At 35.5% G+C, this 21,104-nt stretch overlaps 1 protein-coding gene across 1 annotated transcript in view; it reads right to left on the bottom strand.

The window, feature by feature from the left end:
• The window catches only part of ZBBX (zinc finger B-box domain containing), a 141,808-nt gene extending 122,438 nt beyond the window's left edge, over nt 1-19,370 (bottom strand). The window contains exons 1-6 of the mRNA XM_025376570.1: nt 19,348-19,370; nt 18,276-18,434; nt 17,718-17,865; nt 10,962-11,078; nt 6,612-6,725; nt 3,741-3,831 (exon numbers count right to left, since the gene is read on the bottom strand). Coding sequence (XP_025232355.1) covers nt 3,741-3,831; nt 6,612-6,725; nt 10,962-11,029 — 273 coding nt within the window. The 5' untranslated portion in view covers nt 11,030-11,078; nt 17,718-17,865; nt 18,276-18,434; nt 19,348-19,370. The remainder of the gene's footprint in view (nt 1-3,740; nt 3,832-6,611; nt 6,726-10,961; nt 11,079-17,717; nt 17,866-18,275; nt 18,435-19,347) is intronic.
• Nucleotides 19,371-21,104: the final 1,734 nt, after the last annotated feature.

Genomic DNA, 21,104 nt, shown 5'->3' with positions numbered 1-21,104 from the left:
CACAAACACACATATACACATATACACACATGTACATACACATATATAATACATGCATATCTATATATACATATAGATAGAAAGATGGATATCTATATATATTTGTATATACAAATGTCAGGAACTTAATATACTAAAGCCTATGACTTATTCATGTGCTGACTCCCTCACCAGTAGGTATTGAAGGGGCGCTATCAGGGGGCAGGAAATCTTAGTGGATTTACCACACAGACATATTATCTAAGCCACCGGGGTCAGACTATGTTGTCATTATCAGCCTCCCTGGCATTCACAAATACCTCCGAACTCCCAACAATGCCTTCATCTGCCACACCGAGCCCAAACTTCTCCCACAAGTTATCTTTCAGACGTTCTCACTGTCAACCCAATTAGCTACTGAAACTTTGCAATTCTGTACTAATTGTCGTTCCTTCCAAGCCCCTACTGCCATTCCATGGAGCTTCTATTAAATAGTCATTTATGTATCTTATGCGTTAAACCTTTCCCAAGAATGTTTCACTCAAAAGTTTATATCAACTGAAAGCCACCTTTACTTAGACACAGTCTTCACCAAAGCACTTCCCATAGGACCTAGCTCCTTTCCACTTCCTTTCACACACCAGGAGAGAGAAAATTTTTCCATTTGCTCTTCAGTGCTGCTTCCAGAATATGATTCTGCTATTATGATTCAGCAAAGGTGCCTCTACTGTAGGTCCCCACCATCCACTTATTGCCTGTGTCAATATCTAGGATCTCTTCCACCTGAACTTCAGCAACCTGCTCAGTATTTCTCTCCATCACATTTCTGCGTGACAGTCTTAGAGACTTCAATGTACGTGTTCACCTGACATCCTGGTTTGAAGACCCTCCAACATGCTGGCTACTGTGAACATCTAAATGCCTCTTCAGCCACCTCACCATTATGACCAAATCTGGCACGTAAGCAGCATTCTGAATAGTCACACTTTCAAAATCTCAGACTGAAAACTTTTTCAGTGCCAACATCAATCACCTTATCTCTTCCCTCTGATACCTTCAATATCTATGTACCACTGTGATAAAAATAATACTATAGAGTCTCCTACAAATCCATGCTGAACAACCTCGGTAGGCTCTATGGTTCTTCGGCAATCCATTTACTCATTTGCTACTAATCCCCAACCACAACTCCCACAGTGGCTACTCCAAATCTCTTCATTTCCAAGAACTCAAATTCATCCCATTTCCCTTCATTCACCTGAGAAGATGATATTGTCTTCAACTGTCCTAAGAAAGTTGAGATCTTCCTATTAAAATGTTTCAGTGTCCTACCTCACCACTTGTCAAAAAAATCTCTAAAATTTATTTTCATTGCCACCTGTTTTTTCTTCCACCTTTCTTGTCTCACACACAAAAAAATATGTCTTCCTTCCTTGGTGAAGGCCTCTTTAATGAACCATCCCTTCAAAGACCACACACCCAGCAACTGGCACCTCTTTCATCCACATTTTTACTCTTTCCTCTACTAAGATGTCCATCTTTCATTCTACAAACTGGCTCACATCATCTTGCCAATTCTAGAAAAGAATTTAATAAAGTCTTTCCTTGATTCTATTAAACCCTTGAAAGGTCACCCTCTACTTTCATGCTGGTTGCAACAATAGTCTTTACTCACTGCTTCCCATCCTTTTCTTTTCAACCAATTGAAATCTACTTTCTTATTTAATATTGACACACTCATCACATTTAGGGCTTTTAAATATTTTCATTATCCAGGAATAGACATTTTAATGTAATGTTTAGGTATCATTACAAAGTGGTTTCACATATTTCAAAGAGTTTTTGACATTGCTCAAAAGCTCTTTGAAGTAGTAGGTATTATTATGCAAGTTTACAAATATGGTAATAGAGGATTGGAAAGATTAAGTGAATGTTAATCTATATAATCTAATGCAGAGTTTCCAGACCTCAGCATCACTGACATCTGGGGCCAAATAATTCTTTGTTGTGGGGGTTGTCAAGTGCATTGTAGGATGTTTAGCAGCACCCCTGGCCCTTATTCACTATATATCTTTAGGAAAAAACACACATAAAAACAACAACAACAACAAAGTGTATCTCTCAATGTTAACAACTGAAAATGTCTCCAGACATTGTCAAATATCTCCTGCGAAGCAAAATTGTCCCCTTGAGAAACACTGGTCTAAATAGATACTCAAAACGTTTTTCACTACACAATATATTGGACATTATTGACTTCATATTTTCTAGAAATGTTCTCCTTTACTTTTGTCCTTATAACATTGAACTACTTCGATTTTACTTCTGCCATTCTTTTTCTTCTCAATCTCTCTTCACTAGGGAGCTGGCAAATTATCTTAGACAAGCCTGAGAGCTTATATGTTAAATCTTGGCCCTGACTTTTGACCTTGAGTTATTTAATTTTTTTGATGTTAAATTATTTCATCTGTGAAACTGGAATAATAATAACATCCTCTTAGGAGTGATATAAGCACTTAATGAGATAAGAAAGGAAAAGAAGTTAAACCGTTGACTGGTATTAACACTTATTGAGCTTATTGAGTGAATATTACAGTTCTCTTTGCCGATACAGTTTACACACTGGCTTTCTTTAAGCTTTATTCTTTATACCTCTCTACTTTTTACAAATCCCTAGGGAGTACATTTAGTCCTTTAACTGCAACTTTCTTGAAAATTCAAACAAAACCCTAAATGTATACCCTGTACTTTTCTGAGTCCCTTCTTTATGCTGTCTCAGTCAATCCAGCCTGTAATATCAATTATATGTTTGACTTCCTCTTCTCCTTTCTTACTCTTTCATGGTTCCACATTTTTCTTTATATATGTTTTTCTACCCTTTTAATTCAGCCTCCTTTCATCTGACCTATAGATTCTTTTAATAGTCTTACAAATAGCCTGTTTCTAGTGAGATAAGTTTTTTTAATTTTGGGGGTTAAAACTTTTATAATTGATTTTTCCCTAAGATAGATGACACTAGAGAATAAAATGCTTTCTCAAAGCCAAAAACTTTAGAAGTGCCAAGTAAGATCTTTGTAGATTCCAACTGACCCAATGAAAGTTTAATGATAGGTACATAAAAAACAAAAGCTGTGTAAGTTAATATTTACCAAGTCATGAATCTTGCACTAAAGAATCCAGAAGCAAAACTGTTTTCTTTATGTAAAAACACTTATCTGATTTTCATCTTCAATATAATATTATATTTTATAGTATACAGTAAAGGAACAGCAATTCTATAGCTGGGAAACTGAAAAGCATTTTTTTCCTTGGGTATATTTACACATGGAATCAACAGTATATGAATAATAAATTAGTATTGAAGTAGAATATAAAACACTAAACAAATTTGATATAAAAGTAGGAATAAAGTCTCTCATTTGTTATATTAAACAACATTAGCTTTCACCTTAGTTTAGAAGTATTGAGTTCTATTTTATATATTTTAAACCAGATCCACACTGAATGGAAAAATTCAGTTTGGAATATGGACAAATTCACTGCAAGGTAAAATTTTGAAATCAGTTTGTAGCTGAAAAACAAAAACATAATTGAATAATGAAAGTTGCATATTACCCTACAAAATAAATCAAAAATTGAATAATATACAAAGTTGTTAAAATAAGGAGAGCATATTCCGAGTATAGAAGAAAATGCAAGACCTAAAACAGAATATCTTCTTGCTTAGCAGAATGCATAAGAATCAAATAGTATCTTCTTACCTTAATAACATTTCCTTTATTTTTTGACATCATATATGATTGATTACCCAATTTGCCCACTTTTCCAGATTTCCAGTAATATTCGCTTGACCTTTAATATATATAAATAAGACAAAATGTAATTACTAAATACATTTCTCCCTTTAATGAAAAGAAATATAGTTTTCCTGTTTCAGGAAATGGAAATTCAGTTGTTAACATGCAAAAAAAAGAAAAAGAAAAAAATGAAAACGAAATATCAATAATGTCAAAATATCCTCAATAATTTTAAAATATAGCTTTATCATATTTGTGACTTTTGTGGAGAAATGAATAAAATGAAATAGACAAACACAAATGAAGAATTCTATTTCCTTGATATTCACAATGACTAAAGATAGCTTTTTTAATTTATAGGAAACTTTACAGGTCTTTATGCAATTTTAAAAGCTAAATGTCCACAAATGTAAAGAAGAAAAGCAAGCAAACCAGTACCCCAAAATATTCAGTGGATCTAGTAAGTGATGAATTCCTTGTTAAAACCTCTAATGGCCGGGCGCGGTGGCTCAAGCCTGTAATCCCAGCACTTTGGGAGGCTGAGACGGGCGGATCACGAGGTCAGGAGATCGAGACCATCCTGGCTGACACGGTGAAACCCCGTCTCTACTAAAAAATACGAAAACTTAGCCGGGCGAGGTGGCGGGGCGCCTGTAGTCCCAGCTACTCGGGAGGCTGAGGCAGGAGAATGTCGTAAACCCAGGAGGTGGAGCTTGCAGTGAGCTGAGATCTGGCCACTGCACTCCAGCCTGGGCGACAGAGCGAGACTCCGTCTCAAAAAAAAAAAAAAAAAAAAAAAAAAAAAAAAAAAAACCTCTAATGATCTCCCACATTGAAACATAACAGAGATTACAAAGAAGGCATACTTCAGCTGTACAGTTTTTGAAGCACATTTACTTGAGCATAACAAAATATTTTTGAAGTTATCAAGCCAGAGAGTCCAATTATCATTAAAAATAATAATAAGAAAAACAGTTGCTCAACATCACACAGAATAAATAATTAAGATTGGAGCACTACTATCTTCCTGGCTAGTGAGTGGCAGGTTCTCACTCTGGCTATGACATTTAATATCTGTGTGACCTCAGAAAACAATGTAAAAACTCAGTCATGCTTTAAAATGTTAAGAATCATCTAGAAAAGCTTCCACAGCTAAGAAAAACTCACTCATTAGGGTTGATTTCAGCAACTCTGATTCTCAGATGAGTATCATGATCCATTTAGGAGTCCAAACAAAGTTCGAATCAGTGAAGGTAAAAGAATTGACCACTAGATCATTAAAAGCAGCAAGACACATAATAAACTTTGTCATCCTGGATGACATACAACATGAGATGCTCTGATTAAACCAATGCTCTAATTATTAGAGGGGCTATGTATATGAGTTATGCATATTTTTCAAAGAATTGGACTCTAAGGATAAATACTACTGAAAGTATAATGAGCACATTTGAATTGTCATTAAAGGTTAAGAAGGTACTTCTAGGTATTTGACGGTCATGACTTTGAGGACTAAACAAAAGTTAATTTAATATACAAACAGTTTGGTGATATTTAGTACCAGCAAACAGACATGAAACATGCACTCTCATACACTGTAGGGAAAGATTATAAAGTTTTGACACCTATTTGGAAGACAATTTCTCAATATCTATCACAATGTAAAATGCAAATAACATATTGACCTAAAATTACAGAGGTAGGAATTTATCCCACAAATAGCTTTGCATATGTAAGTGAAAATACATGAAGAAGCATGTTCACGGAAGCATTTATAATCATAAGACACTAAAAACATAATAAAGATCTGAAAAATAAATGCTATTATATCCACGCAAAAAATACTATGTAGCCACTAAGAAAATTAGGCTAATTTTCTTATCACATCAAGGCATTCTCATGTGATAAGAGCACTAAGATATATTAAGTAAAATAGTAGGATATGAATTAATTTCCATATTTTTAGATGAACTCATCTGTAAAAAAAAAAGTAAAAGACAATATATTCAACAGATATACTCACTGAAAACAAAATACATTCATATACATGTATATATGTAGACTTATACAAAGATAAGACATTTGTGGAGAAAATTTTTAGTCATTAAAACGGGTGCTAGAAAATGAGCTGGGAGTTAGCCTAGAACTAAGAAGAGAGAATTTCCATCACATAATTATTAGTTCTGTTTGTTATCATTTATATTATTTTATAAGAAAACAATAAATTCAGTAAAATTAGTACAAATATATAAGCACAATATTAGAAAGTTTTCATTAATAAAATTTCAGCTAACTAGCATTTGCTAAAAATATTTTAAATATACTTAAGGGTTTGAGCAATATACATATATATACATATATATATATATATATGTCGTAGCATTTATTTTTCAGATCTTCATTATGTATATATGTGTGAACTCTTGCTCCCAAAAGCCTTTGAATAAATAAAAATGACTCTAAACATAAACTGGTGTTTATTTGCTATTGATGGCAATTTTCTGAGAGCAAAAGGTAAAGTGTGCACTGCTGTAGTAAACATTCCAGACCATAAATCAATGAAAAGCAAAAAGTTAAATAAAAAGGAAATAAGAAAGGATAAGACCCAATAATGTTCAGAAGAAACAAAAGTAATGGTAATTTTAAAGAGCAACATGCCTCATCTAAGTGGCACAAAAACAAAAAAATAGAAGGCCTTTGCTATTGCTCGTTCATTAGTTAAAGTCAGAAATTATCCATCCATTAAATGCTTTTATTGGAATGACAACAGTATATAAAATCATTCTTTAAATAATTTAGTTGATTCATCTAAAATTCTCTAAGAGTTTCACCCACTCTCTTTCTTCCTTTTCTTTGCTTCTTGTGGATCGGAATTCTTGCAGTTTCTTCTCCATCTCTTGGTTCTCAAACTCTAACTGTACTTTCTCCATTCGCAGTTCTTGAGCATTTCTGAAGACAAGATTTAAATGGAGTAAGCAGAAAAACAAGCAAAGCCAAAATAATTTTATATAATCTTTTCCTGTTAAATTAGAATCATGAATAATAAGTAAAATATTTTACCTATTTCTTTTGTACTACTCTGAAATCTGGTTTTTAAAGTTAGCATTTGCCTTCCATCAAAATCCTGAAGCAAGTTATCTCTTCAAATCTTAGACTTTTGTTTTAATTATTACATTGCTAGGGGTTCAAAATTATAATTAACTTCATATATAAGGCATGTTTTTATATATACACAAATATCTATGACATACAAACAGAAAACAAAATAAAAATATTTTCTAATTTTCATATTGTTTTGCCTCCAATGTAGTCAAGTAGTTTGAAGCATAGTATTTAAAACAATAGACAAAACATACATTTTTGCTGAGCTGGTCATCTCCGAAATTTTAAACCTCTACCTTTATGTCATATATGTATGATGAGGGGGAAAAGGTAGTACCTGTTTGAGACCTATTAAGAAGAAAGCCCCGATTAATGGTTTTGGTACAGGAATTTCTGTACAAGAGATTTTTATAATATCTGAAACTCACTAAGCTTTTGACAAAAGACGTTTTCTTCATTTTACGAAGTCTGGTTATCAGTATTAGCCACAGACTCTTTCTTTCATAGATCTAAGCAAACTAATTCTCTAGCTGTTACTATTATAAGTCCAAATCTCTTCCTTCAATATTACATTAGTGTTTTACTACTATCAAGCAGTGTGGGCACCCATGCATGCTATGGCATGGAACAAAATCAAGGCATAATGAAGCTCAGAAAGGAGAAATCTTTCCAGAGGTAGCAAGCAATTACCAAAAAGCAAGTGGGCCAAGGATATGTCCCAAGCAGACACAATCCAGGAAGATATACAGAAAGTGACAGGAAGGGCTGTCCAGAGGGTTCAGAGAAACTGGCTAAGATATAGAAAGAGAGGCATTTATTTTCATTGTATCTACTCCTCAATGAGTAATGCAGCTTCTACGGCAAATAAACACTGCTAGGTAATAGAATGTGAAATACAATGGAGCTTCAAGTATTGAGAGGAATAGAGAAGCATGAAAGTAATTGAAATATAGTGGAATAGGGCTGTCATTGGGGAAGTACAGGGGGCTACCTGGGCACAAAGAAAGAGCACATACCCCAGTCCTGTGAATTCAGAAACAGTTTCTGGAGAAGGTAAAGGATGAGCTGAGACCTAAAGGATGAAAGGACTTAGCCAGTCAAAGGGCAGTGATGAGTGTAGTGTTCCAGAAAGAAAGGAGTGTGGACACAGGTAGGAAAGAGTAATGGGTGGGTCAAGGAACTGGAAGTTCTCTGTGACCAGATATTAACTGCAGAATACAAAAAGTAGCAAAAAATCAAACTGCTGAAGTGGACAGGATCATGAAGAGCCTTGTAAGCCATGATGAGAAATTGGGATTTATATTGCATGAACAATGAGGATCATTAAAGGGTTTTAAGAGAATTGATCAGACTTGCATTTAGAAAGATCACTCAGGCTGTATCAAAGGAAGTCAATTAGAGGGTACAACGCTGGAAGCAAGACAACCAATTAGTAGACTATTCCAGTAATCCAACTAATAGAGAATTTGGGCTAGTCTGACTGAGCAGGCGCAATGGAGAGAAAAATTGAGCTTTTGAGAAATGTAAGAAAATAGAATTAACAAGTTGGAAACTGACCAGAAGTAGGTGACTGATTAGAGAGGGAAAAAGGAAGAAATCTAAAATAATTCCATGTTTCTTATTTGAGCTGTCAGGAGGACAATAGTGTCTTTTCCTGAAACAGACCATTCTGAAATGGGCTGCAGGTACAGTTCAGGATGAGTCTCACAGTTTATCTCCCTGCCTAAAGTCTTGACAGCCTACCATACTTCACAAACTGCTTACAGGAGAAGAGTTGAAAGAACAAATATGATTGTGTCACTCATTTGCTTAGAAGACTTCTCATGTTTTTGAAGTCCCACTGTGGTAGAGGAAAACGGTAAGGCTGAAGAAAAAGACTGGCCTACTGACCAAGTGGTCAAGTTTATGGTCAAGATTGGATTGTATGGATCTCACACAAAACAGAGGATTCCACATGGAGATAATGTTATACACAGAGTTATAAAGGGAAGGCAAGGCCACTGAGGGAAGCTAACGTTGATCCTCAGCTTTATTTATTTAATTTATTGTTTAAGAGATTTCTTTAAGATTTCCAAAATGATCAGTTCAGCAAAAATATGTATGTTGCCTATATAGAAAAAAAATTGTTGTTTTAAATATTATGCATCAAACTATTTGAATATATTAGAGTCAATACAGATGGTGTGAAAACTAGAAAATAATTTCTAATCAACAGAACAAACCCAAGGACTAGAAAGAGGACTGAAATGGTTTAGGGGCTGGGAAAGAGGTCGAGAGGACTGGAAGAACACCAGAACGTCAGACAATATAAAGACAATATCCAGCAAGAACAGGCTTGGAACAAGGAAAAAGTGAGAAAGTGAACTCTATGGTAATTACCATTAGTGGGTATTCCTGTGCTGGCTTTTAATGGTTTGCGGATCAGGGAGACGGACAGACCAGGGAATAGTGATTCCAACTTATTTCCAAACTCTTTACTATGACATACAAGTTAGTTATCATCTAGACCCTGCTTTTTTCTCCACCTTTCTTCTTAGACAATTGGATATGTCTGAGAAGTCCCCAAAATCATGTGGTCTCTGTGCCTTTGCGTAAGTTTCACCCAATAACTACCCAACTAACTGCATCTCTCACTCAGAACTTGGGTACTTCCTCGCTCCTGCTCTAGCAGTTTAAGCCATGTTCTCTCCTAGTCCCTTGCCTGTACACATCACACCATGCTTCATTCTGTATTGTCAATGTAACTGTACTCATTCATATTCTCTGCAAGCTTTTGGAGTGCCAGGACTATCACTTCTTGCTTTTGTAGCCATCATTCCCTAGCACAGTATATAGAAAATGCACACTTAATAAATGTTTGTTGGCTGAATATTTATAGGTATAGACATATGGCCTGAAATATGTCACTGAAATCAAATAATGCATGCCCCTTTTACTTTTTCTATTAACAAAATTTGTAGTCCTAGCAATTAGATAGCACCTCTCCCCCCAAAAATATGGTATAGTAATAATGATAATGCCATATATTTTTATAACATTTCCAGTTTACACAATGCTTTTATACCCAGTATCTCAAAGGTGAAGAGAGCATTAGAATAGCTTTGAAGATATCAAATAACCACAAAGCTATGGATCTGGATCAAAAAACTCAGAAACTCAAATTAAGAATGGTAGTCTGGCCCGGGTGCAGTGGCTCACACTTGTAATCCCAGCACTTTGGGAGGTAGAGGTGGGAGGATTACTTAAGGTCAGGAGTAAACCAACCTGGCCAACACGGCCAAGCACTGTCTCTATTAAAAATACAAACATCAGCCAGGTGTGGTAGCACGCGCCTGTAATCCCAGCTACTTGGGCAGCTGAGGCAGGAGAATCGCCTGAGCCAGGGAGGCGGAGGTTGCAGTGAGCCGAGACCATGCCAGTGCACTCCAGCCTAGGCAAGGGAGCAAGACTTCATCTAAAAAAAAAAAAAAAAAGTCTGCCCTCATCCCATGCTAGCTGCCTCTTACTGATATTTAAGAGGAAAGCCCTAAGTATTTCCAGTGACTGTAGGTGACATCATAGACAAACAGGGAGCTATACTCTCCCACACCCCTGCAATGTCATAAAATTCCCAGGATGCCAGTAATTGTTTGGCTCTGGCTGAATGCATCTCCCTGTCATCTAGGACAGACCTCTCCTAGAAAAGGTAAATTCAACATAATGTCCTTTATGTAAAGGGCTAAAGTATGTAGTGCTTTCTATTTCCTGGTTAGGGGTCTCTCACCCCAATAGTCTCCCTAAATTTCAGGATAATCCTTACTTAACTTTGAATAAGGGCCATGAAAAATATGTTTAACATTCTATTGCATTACTTTAATAGGTAATGAACCAAACTTTTATAACTTGTCACATTGGTTCTTGTGGAATAAATATTTTTAATCCTCATTTTTAAACTATTATAGATGTATAGTATTTCAAAGCTATATTCTTATAGATAAAAATACAAGAATGTGAAAAATGAAGATAAGAATTCACAAAATAGGCAAAATTACAATATACAGAAGCTTTGCAACTATTCCTATTAAGAAATATATATTAACTCACCTATATTTTAGCTTTACAGAATTTCCAGGTTTTCCCCATGGAAGAACTACAAAATCTTTTGTGTTCATGATTACCACCTTAATGTTGTCTAAAAGTTATTCTGATTTGTAAACACTTCTGTAAAAGTAACAAAGACAAAAGAATTATGGCAGAGTTGAAGCAGTATAAGTTACAAATTCAAAACTCCATATAGTTCAGCAATGTTTTTAAAACTTTATGAGGGAAGAGGCTGAATCAAAGTTTAAACAGCAAAAATTATACACTGTTAGCCCTTTGTCCCCTGCAGCCACGTATCAACCAGAGAATCAAAAATATTAGAATAAAAAAAATACAAAAAATGTACAACTATTTATATTTTATTAAGTATTATAAGTAAGCAAGAACTGATTTAAAGTATACAGTAGGTTATGTGTAGGCTATATGAAAATACTATGCCATTTTATATAAGGAACCTGACCATTCTTAGATTTTGGTGTTTGCAAGGTGTGAGGGTGTTACTGGAACCAGTCTCCTGTGGAAACCTAGAAATTACTGTATTTTAAATATAAGTTATGTAAGTATTTATGTACTAATAAAGTTAGACATGTATTATGTCTGATGGAATTAAAATTTCACCAATATTTATGTACAGCTGACCCTTCAACATATAAAGGTTAGGGGCATCAATCCCCCAAAAATCTGTGCATAACTTCTAATTTCCCCAAAATTTTAGTATTAGCCTATTGTTCATCAGAAGCCTTACTGATAGCATAATCAATGAATACATTATGTATGTTATATGTATGTGTATACTATATTCTTTTAAAAAGTAAGTTAGATAACAGAAAATGTCATTGAGAAAATCATAAAGAAGAGAAAATGTATTTACTATTTATTAAGTGGAAGTGAATCATGATAAGGGGCTTCACACTGAGTAGGCTGAGGAAGACGAAGAAGAAGAGGAGTTGGTCTTGTCTCAGGAGTAGCAGAGATGGAAGAGGTAGAGGACATGGAAGGGGAAGCAAGAGGGACAAGCACACGAGTGTAACTATTATTTTTTTAAAATTATTTATAAGTGGATCTGTGCAGTTCAAACCTATGTTGTTCAAGGGTCAACTGTATAACGAAAGACTAGGGAAATATTCAACTAAAAGTGGAGGATGCATTCATTAAAACAAACTAAAGCACGTATTCTGGCTCTTTCTATCGCTAAGGCTATAAAAGTATACCAAGTATTTGTTCTATCTAAAAATAATATCCAAGGCCATGCAGAGAGAAATGAAAAGAATCTTTGAGATACAATCTAAACCCAATAATCTTTTTATATATATATATGGCAATATAAAATGAAAATTAAGGTATGTAATAATTACCCAAAGGCATTCTAATATCCTCATTTATCAAAGAAAATTTTAATGATACTCTTTGGCTAAGATCAGAAATTAGCATATTTTAGAAAGAATATTTCAACAAGAAATGAAACAAAAAGGACTTTCTGCTTAACTTGAGTTAACCAGAAAATTACATTATTCAGAACACCCTGTTTCCCAAGTATCCCAATTATTCATGGTTCTATAATAATTTACTCTGTAATACTGAATTACTAAGTCACATGAACAACTATTAGATTTTTATAGGAATAAAAATTTCCAAGTTCTAAGAGCTTTTAAAGGAATATGAATCAATATTATAGTGACCATAGACTTAAATGCCCACACCATTTGATGTTGTCATTTATTTATTTGTTCCTATGTGTGTCCTCATAACCAAAATAAACATGCATTAAGCTTCTGCTATATACAAGGCAGTGTGCTGAGAGGTATGGAGAGGAGTCAAGGCCCAAGGAGGTTTGTTTTCTGAGCTCAAATGGTTTAGAGTAAAATAGGGCATATACGACCCAAAATATAAAAGCCGTAAAACAAGGTAAAAAATATAAGGGCTATAAAATTTATACATGTGATAATATAGGAAGTGAAAGAAAAGAGAGAATTCAGCTGGTTAGCTTTTAAGTAAAGCTTTGAAGGAGAAAGGAGGCTTAAAGATAAAAATATGGATTAGATGAATATTCCATACTGTTGGAAAGAATAGCTCTTGAATAAGGAACTAATGAATAGTTACACTTGCTTGGTGTGCAGGTTACATGGAAGAAAAAAAAATAAACATGAATTTAGATATAGTGGCTGAGGCCCAATAATAAGTGGCTTTAAATGTCAAGTTTATAGCATTTGGAATTTATTCTGTAGCTAATAAGAGTCTAATAGGGATTTAGCAGGGAAAACATAAGTCTAGAAGCTTTGCTCTAAGACTTAAGGAAGGAAAGCACCAAAATTGGAGTTACCTAATAAAAGGCTATTGCGACATCAAAGTCTGCATAACCAAATGAGTGATTCTTCATTGTTGTTCCTTTGGGAGACTATCTTATATTTCAACGATGCACCCACTGATTAAAAACATTTTTGCGACAGCTCTTTTGAAACTGTCTACAGAATCCATTTTACATCTGGGCGCGGTGGCTTATGCCTGTAATCCCAGAACTTTGGGAGGCTGAGGTGGGCAGATGACTTGAGGTCAGGAGTTCAGGACCAGCCTAACTAACATGGCAAAACCCCGTCTCTACTAAAAATACAAAAATTAGTCAGGTGTGGTGGTGTATGCTTGTAATCCCAGCTACTCAGGAGTCTGAGGCATGAGAATCACTTGAACCTGAGAGGTCGAGGTTACAGTGAGCCAAGATTGCACACCACTGCACTCTTCAGCCTGGGTGGCAGAGTGAGACCCTGTCTCCAAAAAAAAAAAAAAAAAAAGAATCTATTATCACCAACAAACACACAAATCCATTTTGTTGTGGCTCATTTGAAATTAAAAATGATTGTGCAACAGGAGCAACTATTTTTTTCACTCAAACCTACCTCCAAATTACTTGGACTATCTCCAAAAATTAAATCTAACCTGAAAGGGTAGATCTTCACCATTTTGGAGGAAATTCTCTAGGAATTTACTCTCTGAAGATAATTGCAAAATGGAATTACACAAAATAATTACTACATTTTAAATAAGGTAGTGGTTGCATCATGGGACTAATTATATTTGTACGTTCAATCCACAAACATGTACTTAACTGTTCCTTTGTGATCCCTATTAGTGGTCCCAGGTATTGAAGTCACTGTGGCAAATAAGCCATGGTGTCTTCCCTTGAGACCCTCACAATCAAGGGGAAATCCACACAAGCAACCACAATATCATAGGGCATTTTGATAGAAGAATCTATAGGAGGCGTCTCACTCAGACTCAATTTTCAACCACCAAGTCCTATCTCTCAAAGCTAAATTAAGTGTCAAAGAGAAATAAAGATACCATAGGAATGGAAAACTAAGATTTGGTTTGCTTTTTGGGAGGGAGGTGATAGCATTTTCAAGTGTAATCCCCTTTTTCTCCCTCATTTTTGTAGGTAGTATTTTTGTCCCATTTTTATCAAATAGCAGCTAGCAAAGGTACCTTTCAAAAACCTCCAGGAATAATCCTGATCCATAACATGGAATCTCTATTGCTTTCTGATCATATTCAGGGAATCCAAATACTGGCCTCTTGCCTACAATCGATAACTTTGTCACAAAAACTTCCATAATGCTATTATTATCATTAAAGAGATAAAATAATCCCCAAAGTCAATCTGTCTGATTATTAAAATAATCTAAATTGCTATAATTTTGCTTACACATTGAGATATACAATATAATTTTATGTGTATGTATATATATAAAGCTAAACTGATATATGATTGACTTTACCGATACAAAAAATGAACAAACATCTTTAAATCTCATTACAATAAGATGACTGAGATTTGTAGCTCTGCTTATAATGTTATTTAACCAATAAATGGTCTTATTCAAGGGAAATTTCACTTCACTGTATGCGATTAGTAAGCCTTCTTCTCAATTATGTATTTTATCAAGTCACCTACATAAGCCAATTTCCTTGTATGAAGAAAAAGGGGAGATTATCATTCTGAGTCATATTATTCTGCCTGTTTCCTTTTGTAAAGCCAACAAAGAATTTAGTCACCTTTCTTGGGATAGCAAGGATATAACAATGTCAGCAGCAAGAATAGTAAAGCACAAAATTTTAAGCACCTAATAAAACCAGAGGAATACAGATAAACTCCTTATTATGCAAAACTTATACTTCCTTGTGTCTTTTGGTCAAATTTTTTATAACTAAATACCAAAAATTTAGTAGTGATTTGGAAAAATTTGTAGTTCCTGATTAGACTACATTATTTTTCTGTCTACAACCCCATTTTTCCTCACACATAATACCCAATATAACCCAAAATTGTCCAAGATGGTTTGATGATCCTTCTACACATGTTCCTATTTTGAGAAAGCAACCCCCACATCAAAACCTACTGACACAGAATGGAAACAAGGAATTTACAACGCTCTATACAGCTAGAAACTCAGAGCATTCCGCTAGAGGTGCAGGAGAACACCATTGGCAGAAAGGGAGGTTTAGGAAACCGCTGTTTACAAGAAGGGCCACTTTTTGTAATTGGAAACTTATCTAAGGTTAGTTAATTCTTCTAATGACTCAGATCATGTTAGGCTCAAAACTTAAAAACCATACCGTAAGTAGGGATTTTTCCTTACTGAAGCAATATTTTGAAAGGGTGTAATTAGCAAGCAACTTTGGGTGAACTAACATGTTTAGGCATTTAGTACCATAGTACTTAGAAATCACAGACCCAAGAAAGAAATGTTAAATAAGAATTTAAAATAGTTGCTTTTAATAATTAAAAGAATTTTAATTTTAACATTTCCTCTATCTAATTATCGTTATTTTAAGTATATATATTTTAAAATATTTTAAAAATTATAAGGCAAGAACTGATAATACATGATTCCTAGAATAGTATCTTGTGCTGGAGTGTCCTACTAAATAAATGTGTGCCACATTCTCATAGCAAAAATTCTAAAAGTAAAGCAGGTATTGATATGGTTTGGCTGTGTCCCCACCCAAATCTCATCTTGAATTGTAATCCCCATAATTCCCACATGTGGTGGGAGGGCCCTGGCGGGAGATAACTGAATCATGGGGGCAGTTTCCCCCATGCTCTTTTAGTAAGTTCTCATGAGAACCCCCTTCACTTAGCTGTCACCCTTCTCTTTCCTGCCACCATGTGAAGGATGTGTTTGCTTTCCCTTCTGCCATGAGTGTAAGTTTCCTGAGGCCTCCCTAGCCCTGCAGAACTGTGAGTCAATTAAACCTCTTTCCTTTGTAAATTACCCAGTCTTGGGTATGTCGTCATAGCAGTGTGAGAACGGACTAATATAGGTATTGACTTCAGGTTGCATTCAATCTTTCAGCCAAACAAGATATCTGATAATAAAATACTGCTTCAAGGCACTAAATGGTACCCAAGTCGCCCATTTTTTACCCTCTATAGGCAGGTTCTCTTGAGAACAACTGAGAAACTTTACCTTTAGATATCAAGGGACAAGATACCATTTTAAAATACTTTCAATTAAAAATAATAAGCAATATTAAAAGGTGTTGAATTTAAGGCCAGAAAACCTAGGTATCCTAAATTCACTGGATTTAAAGTCAGAAGACCTTTGCACGCTAGAAATTCTCTGAACTTCAGCTTATCCACGTAGAAAATGGTAAGGACCCTCTCCCCCTCTAATTTGCAGGATATTAAATAAAAGGTATCTGATTTGTGACCTGACTTGTCTAGCTGTGGGCTCCTATAAGACCTCCAGAGAGCTCATGGTTCAGGGAAAGGGGCAGCCTTAGAAACTACCTAGAGAAGGAACAGCCTTAGAAACTACCTAGAAAAGAAAATGGAGCATCAAGGTTCTACTTTACCCTTAGCATCTCTGATTTCATCTTTTTTACTTAATGAGCTTTAGTGTTTACCTCTCTGCTCACCAAGTTTTATTCTATTCAATGCTCAACTCGAAGGCCGCCTGTATCATGAAGTTTCCCTCCATCGAAACCAAGCTTCTCCTCGTATACAAAGACCATGTCTATTAAATCCATTTGCTATTGTATGTTACCTTGTGTTATTTTTTGCATCTTTGTTTATATAGATTTTGTTTCTCTAAGTAGCCCAAATATTTGAGGGTAGTCCTACCATTGACCTTTGAAACCCCAACAATCAGTACAGTCCCTACACATAATGTAGTGCCAATAATAATGTGCTAAGCAAGTAATTTTTTTTCTACTGCTTTTAGTTTTTTGCACAACCTACCCTATGGAACAAGATTAAACACACCCTCTTTCCCACTTCAACTAACCTTTCTGTTTTATTTTTTCAATGTTTCCTACCGATCTTGATGAGCAATCAACAAATATACACTGAACTCTCTTCCTGCCGGGAGTCAGGTTAAGCACTGAGGAACAAGGTCAACCAGACAGGTATAATACCAGTCTTCACTGAACTTACACTCTGGTGAGGGAAGTAGGTAAAAATGAAAAAGCAAATAAACTAATTGCAAGAATTATTAAGGGTCTTGAAAGACATGAAGGAACTACTTTCAAACAATTTATTTGTAATACAATTGGTAAAATTATGGAAAGTCAGGACAAGGTCTCTGTGTAGGCTATAAGATAAGCTAAATTGGAGAAAGGCAGAGGGAGTCGTTACGTTCGCATAAACATAGTTTGTATAACTTTAATCCTGTGTAGCTTCAACTTTACTATTTTTTAAAATGAGCTTTGCTAACTTTGGATTTAAGTCAAGCTATAAAATATATATAACTGAACCTTATATACCTGAGTGTCTCTACTGCTGATTTTGGGAAGAAAAAAATAAGCATCCACAACTTCAGATGTCTCAGGAATTGGGCATCTCGCACCATAGTCTACTTGCGAGTAAACTTCAAGGACGTGGGTGCATGTGAACGCGCAGGCAGACTAAAGGCTACAAAAGGGGATGAAACATGGTTTCTCAGGGTGCCAAATTTTTCATAAGGTGCAAATGACTTCAAAGGATAAAAGGGGCTAGTATTTGAAAGGGTCGGGCTGCAGAAGGGGTACAACTGATGAAGTTCCCCTGTCTGGGGTTCACTCTTGATTCATTTATCCATTAGCATCTTGGGCTGGGAAGTCTTTGGTGTGTAACAAAGGCTTTCAACTCCTGAGGCCAGGGCCCCGTCCTGCTGCCTGCAGGCCTGGCACTATGTCAGCATATGGCAGGGGCTCAGGAAACACCTCCGCTTTCCAGCCGCGCTGCCCGCTTTGCTCACTGCACCAACTAGCCCCGGCTCGCAGCCCGCTAGGCGGACTCAGAGACGCTCCTCTCCCTCATCCACCCTCAGCCAGACAACCCACCTGGAGACCCCAGCCTCTCACATCACCACCGCCGGCGGGCCGCGGATAGCTTCAGGGAGTTTCCGTCTTGGTCTCCTTAGTTACCGCGTTACCTCGGTACCCATAGCAACCAGAAAGCTGGGTTCTGCCACTGTCCGCCGGCAGAGGGCGAAAAGGAGCCTGAGAAATGAGAGAGGAAGGGGCGATCACAGGAAGGAAAGGGCGGAAAAACTCAGCAGGCTCTGGAAGCCTGCCAGAGATGATCTTGGAGATTAGGTATGTGCTAAACCTGAGCAAGTGTCATATTCCAACCACGAGTGAGAGACTTATATGTCATATTTGATTCTTCCTCACAGCAAGCTACTTTAAATCTAAAAAAATTAAGGCACAAAAAATGTGACTATCTTAATCCAAAATTACAAAGCTAACAAATGGCAGACCCACAAATTAATTCAAGGAGTTTAGTTTCAGAACTCCCACATATATGCTATGTTTAAATGATTTATCAAAGGCTACCATAGGCAAAGTCAATAGAGAATCCAGGTCTCTTCAAAAGTCCAGAACTCTCTTTTCTTTGTACCAAATACATGACCCATGGAGTCTAATATATATAAAACAAAAAGCAAAAGCAAATACATGTGTGCACGTGTGCGCACGCACACACACACACATAATTAACCCACAATTCTCAACACAACTATTCTGTTCTGAGCAAAGCTGCACCTGTAGTGAATTTATCTTTGGCTTCCTAAATATGCTGGGTTTTTTCTCCCATTTTAAATATTGCAATTAGGATGCATGGATGGTACTGCACTGTATACGCTTCTATGCTTAACCACATTGCATCTATCTTGGTACCAGACTAACAATCCTAACTATTACAGTTATGTACTAATCTTTGCACCATTACTTTTGACATTACTATGTCCGCCAATACCCATTTAAAAAAATTAATGATTTCACTTGGTGTATTCAATTATATAAGATTACAACCACTATGGACAAGAGAAGACAATGGTAGTCTTCTGGTTATGAGTCTGGGTTTTGGAGTCTGGCAGATTCGAGATTGAGTGCCGGTACTGCCACAACTTACTTGCTGTGTGACCATGAGCAAGTAACGAAGCTGAGTCTAACTGCTTAAATGAGATAACAGTACACTTAGTCCATACGTAAAGTAGTATGGAAGAATAAATGAAACAATAAATATTAAGTATTTAGCTCTAAGTCAGGCCCATATTGAGTGCTTAATAAACAGTAAGAAACATTGGTGCTGGTATGGCTATGATGGTTGCTATTATCATGTTCATGGTATAACTTTACCAAGTCCTTCCTTTAATACAAGAACAAGTTTCAAGTGGATGTGCAATACTACTGATTTTCTTACGCAGACTATTTCCCATACAGGTGTGCTCTTCAAATTACCAAAGATATTTTCAGCTTTCATTCATTCACTGATCTATTCGCTTATTTATTCCACAAGCATTTATTGAAAGTCCATTTTGTAGATCTCAAAATTACTGCAGTGAAGAAATCATCAAAGCTCCTCCTGTTTTCAAATATATTTTAACGGGAACAGAAAGGCATTAAACAAGTATAAATACATGTCGGCTGCTATGAAGAAAACTAAAGCCAAATAAAGAAATAGAAAATAATTGAGTTCTATTTTAGGGTAGATGGCCAGGGAAGTATCTGAACGCAAGGAAAGAGAAAGACATGGGCCATTAGAGCAAGAAACATTCCAGAGAGAACAGTAAACACACATCAATTATGTCCCAGTAAAGATTATTTTGCAAATAACCTCTCATCACTTCTACAGAGGACTTTTACTTCAAAAAATTATTCTTACAATGCATTTACTTACATCATAGTAAAATTAAACTTATAAAAATAATGTATAAAATATTCTTGCACTTTTTGAAAGCATTAAAAGAACATTATTTTATATTTAGAAAAATAGCTTATGCACAGTTATGAAAAGGCAAAACAGAGACAAAAACTAAGCCTATGCTAAGTCACATAGTAAAATAAAAAGTATGAAGTGCTTGTCTTTCAGAATGATGATTAGTGACAAAATGAAATGAAACATGTCAAAACAATTACAGCTCTAGGAAGATGATATTCTCTCCACTGAAGTAAAATGCATTTAACTGGCACACCAGCAATGTTGCACACCGTTTACCACAACTGTATCAAGAGCACAGTATTCCTGAGGGTTTTTCCAAACTCATGCTTCATTGTGCCACTGTGAAGACAAGGTTTGAATACAAGTTTTCTGAACTGGAGATATTCAATTTAAAGAGATAAAAATTACCAGCAATGCAGAAATTAAAAGCATGGATTTACATGATCATTTTACCAAGCTTGAAATGAGGGTCAGAGACTGTAAACCAGTATTATCCAAAACTTAGAAATAAGGTAAAGCCAAAAATGGCAAGTCTTTTCAATGCCACACTAGAATACTGTTTACAATAATCTGAGCATTACATGATTTTCTTTAAAAAGTGTTGCTTTTCTTATCATTAACTGTTGATAAAGTCTCTGTGTAATGTTATATGTTTATTTGAAGATTTTTTCACCTGCATTTTTCATATCATTTGTATCTAGATATGTAAATAATGTCTTTCTTTTAAATAAAATAGTTTCAAAGCTAATGGTTTTATTGCACTATACAGCTCTAACCAGTTTTGTATCTAACCTAGAAATCTCGTACTAATACTTCCTCTCAATTCCTGTATACAGTCAGCTACCAAATTTTCTTTGAACCAGGTTTACCATTCTAATAATTCCTTCCTTAATGAATTAAACTGTGTCACATGTACATTCTCTACTTAAAGAATATCTTGTTTTTGA

This window comes from Theropithecus gelada, chromosome 2 (assembly GCF_003255815.1).
Source record: "Theropithecus gelada isolate Dixy chromosome 2, Tgel_1.0, whole genome shotgun sequence".
NCBI classification, from domain to species: Eukaryota; Metazoa; Chordata; class Mammalia; order Primates; family Cercopithecidae; genus Theropithecus; species Theropithecus gelada.
The sequence above is the reverse complement of the archived record's forward strand: the minus strand, read 5'-3'. Positions and strand labels throughout refer to the sequence as shown.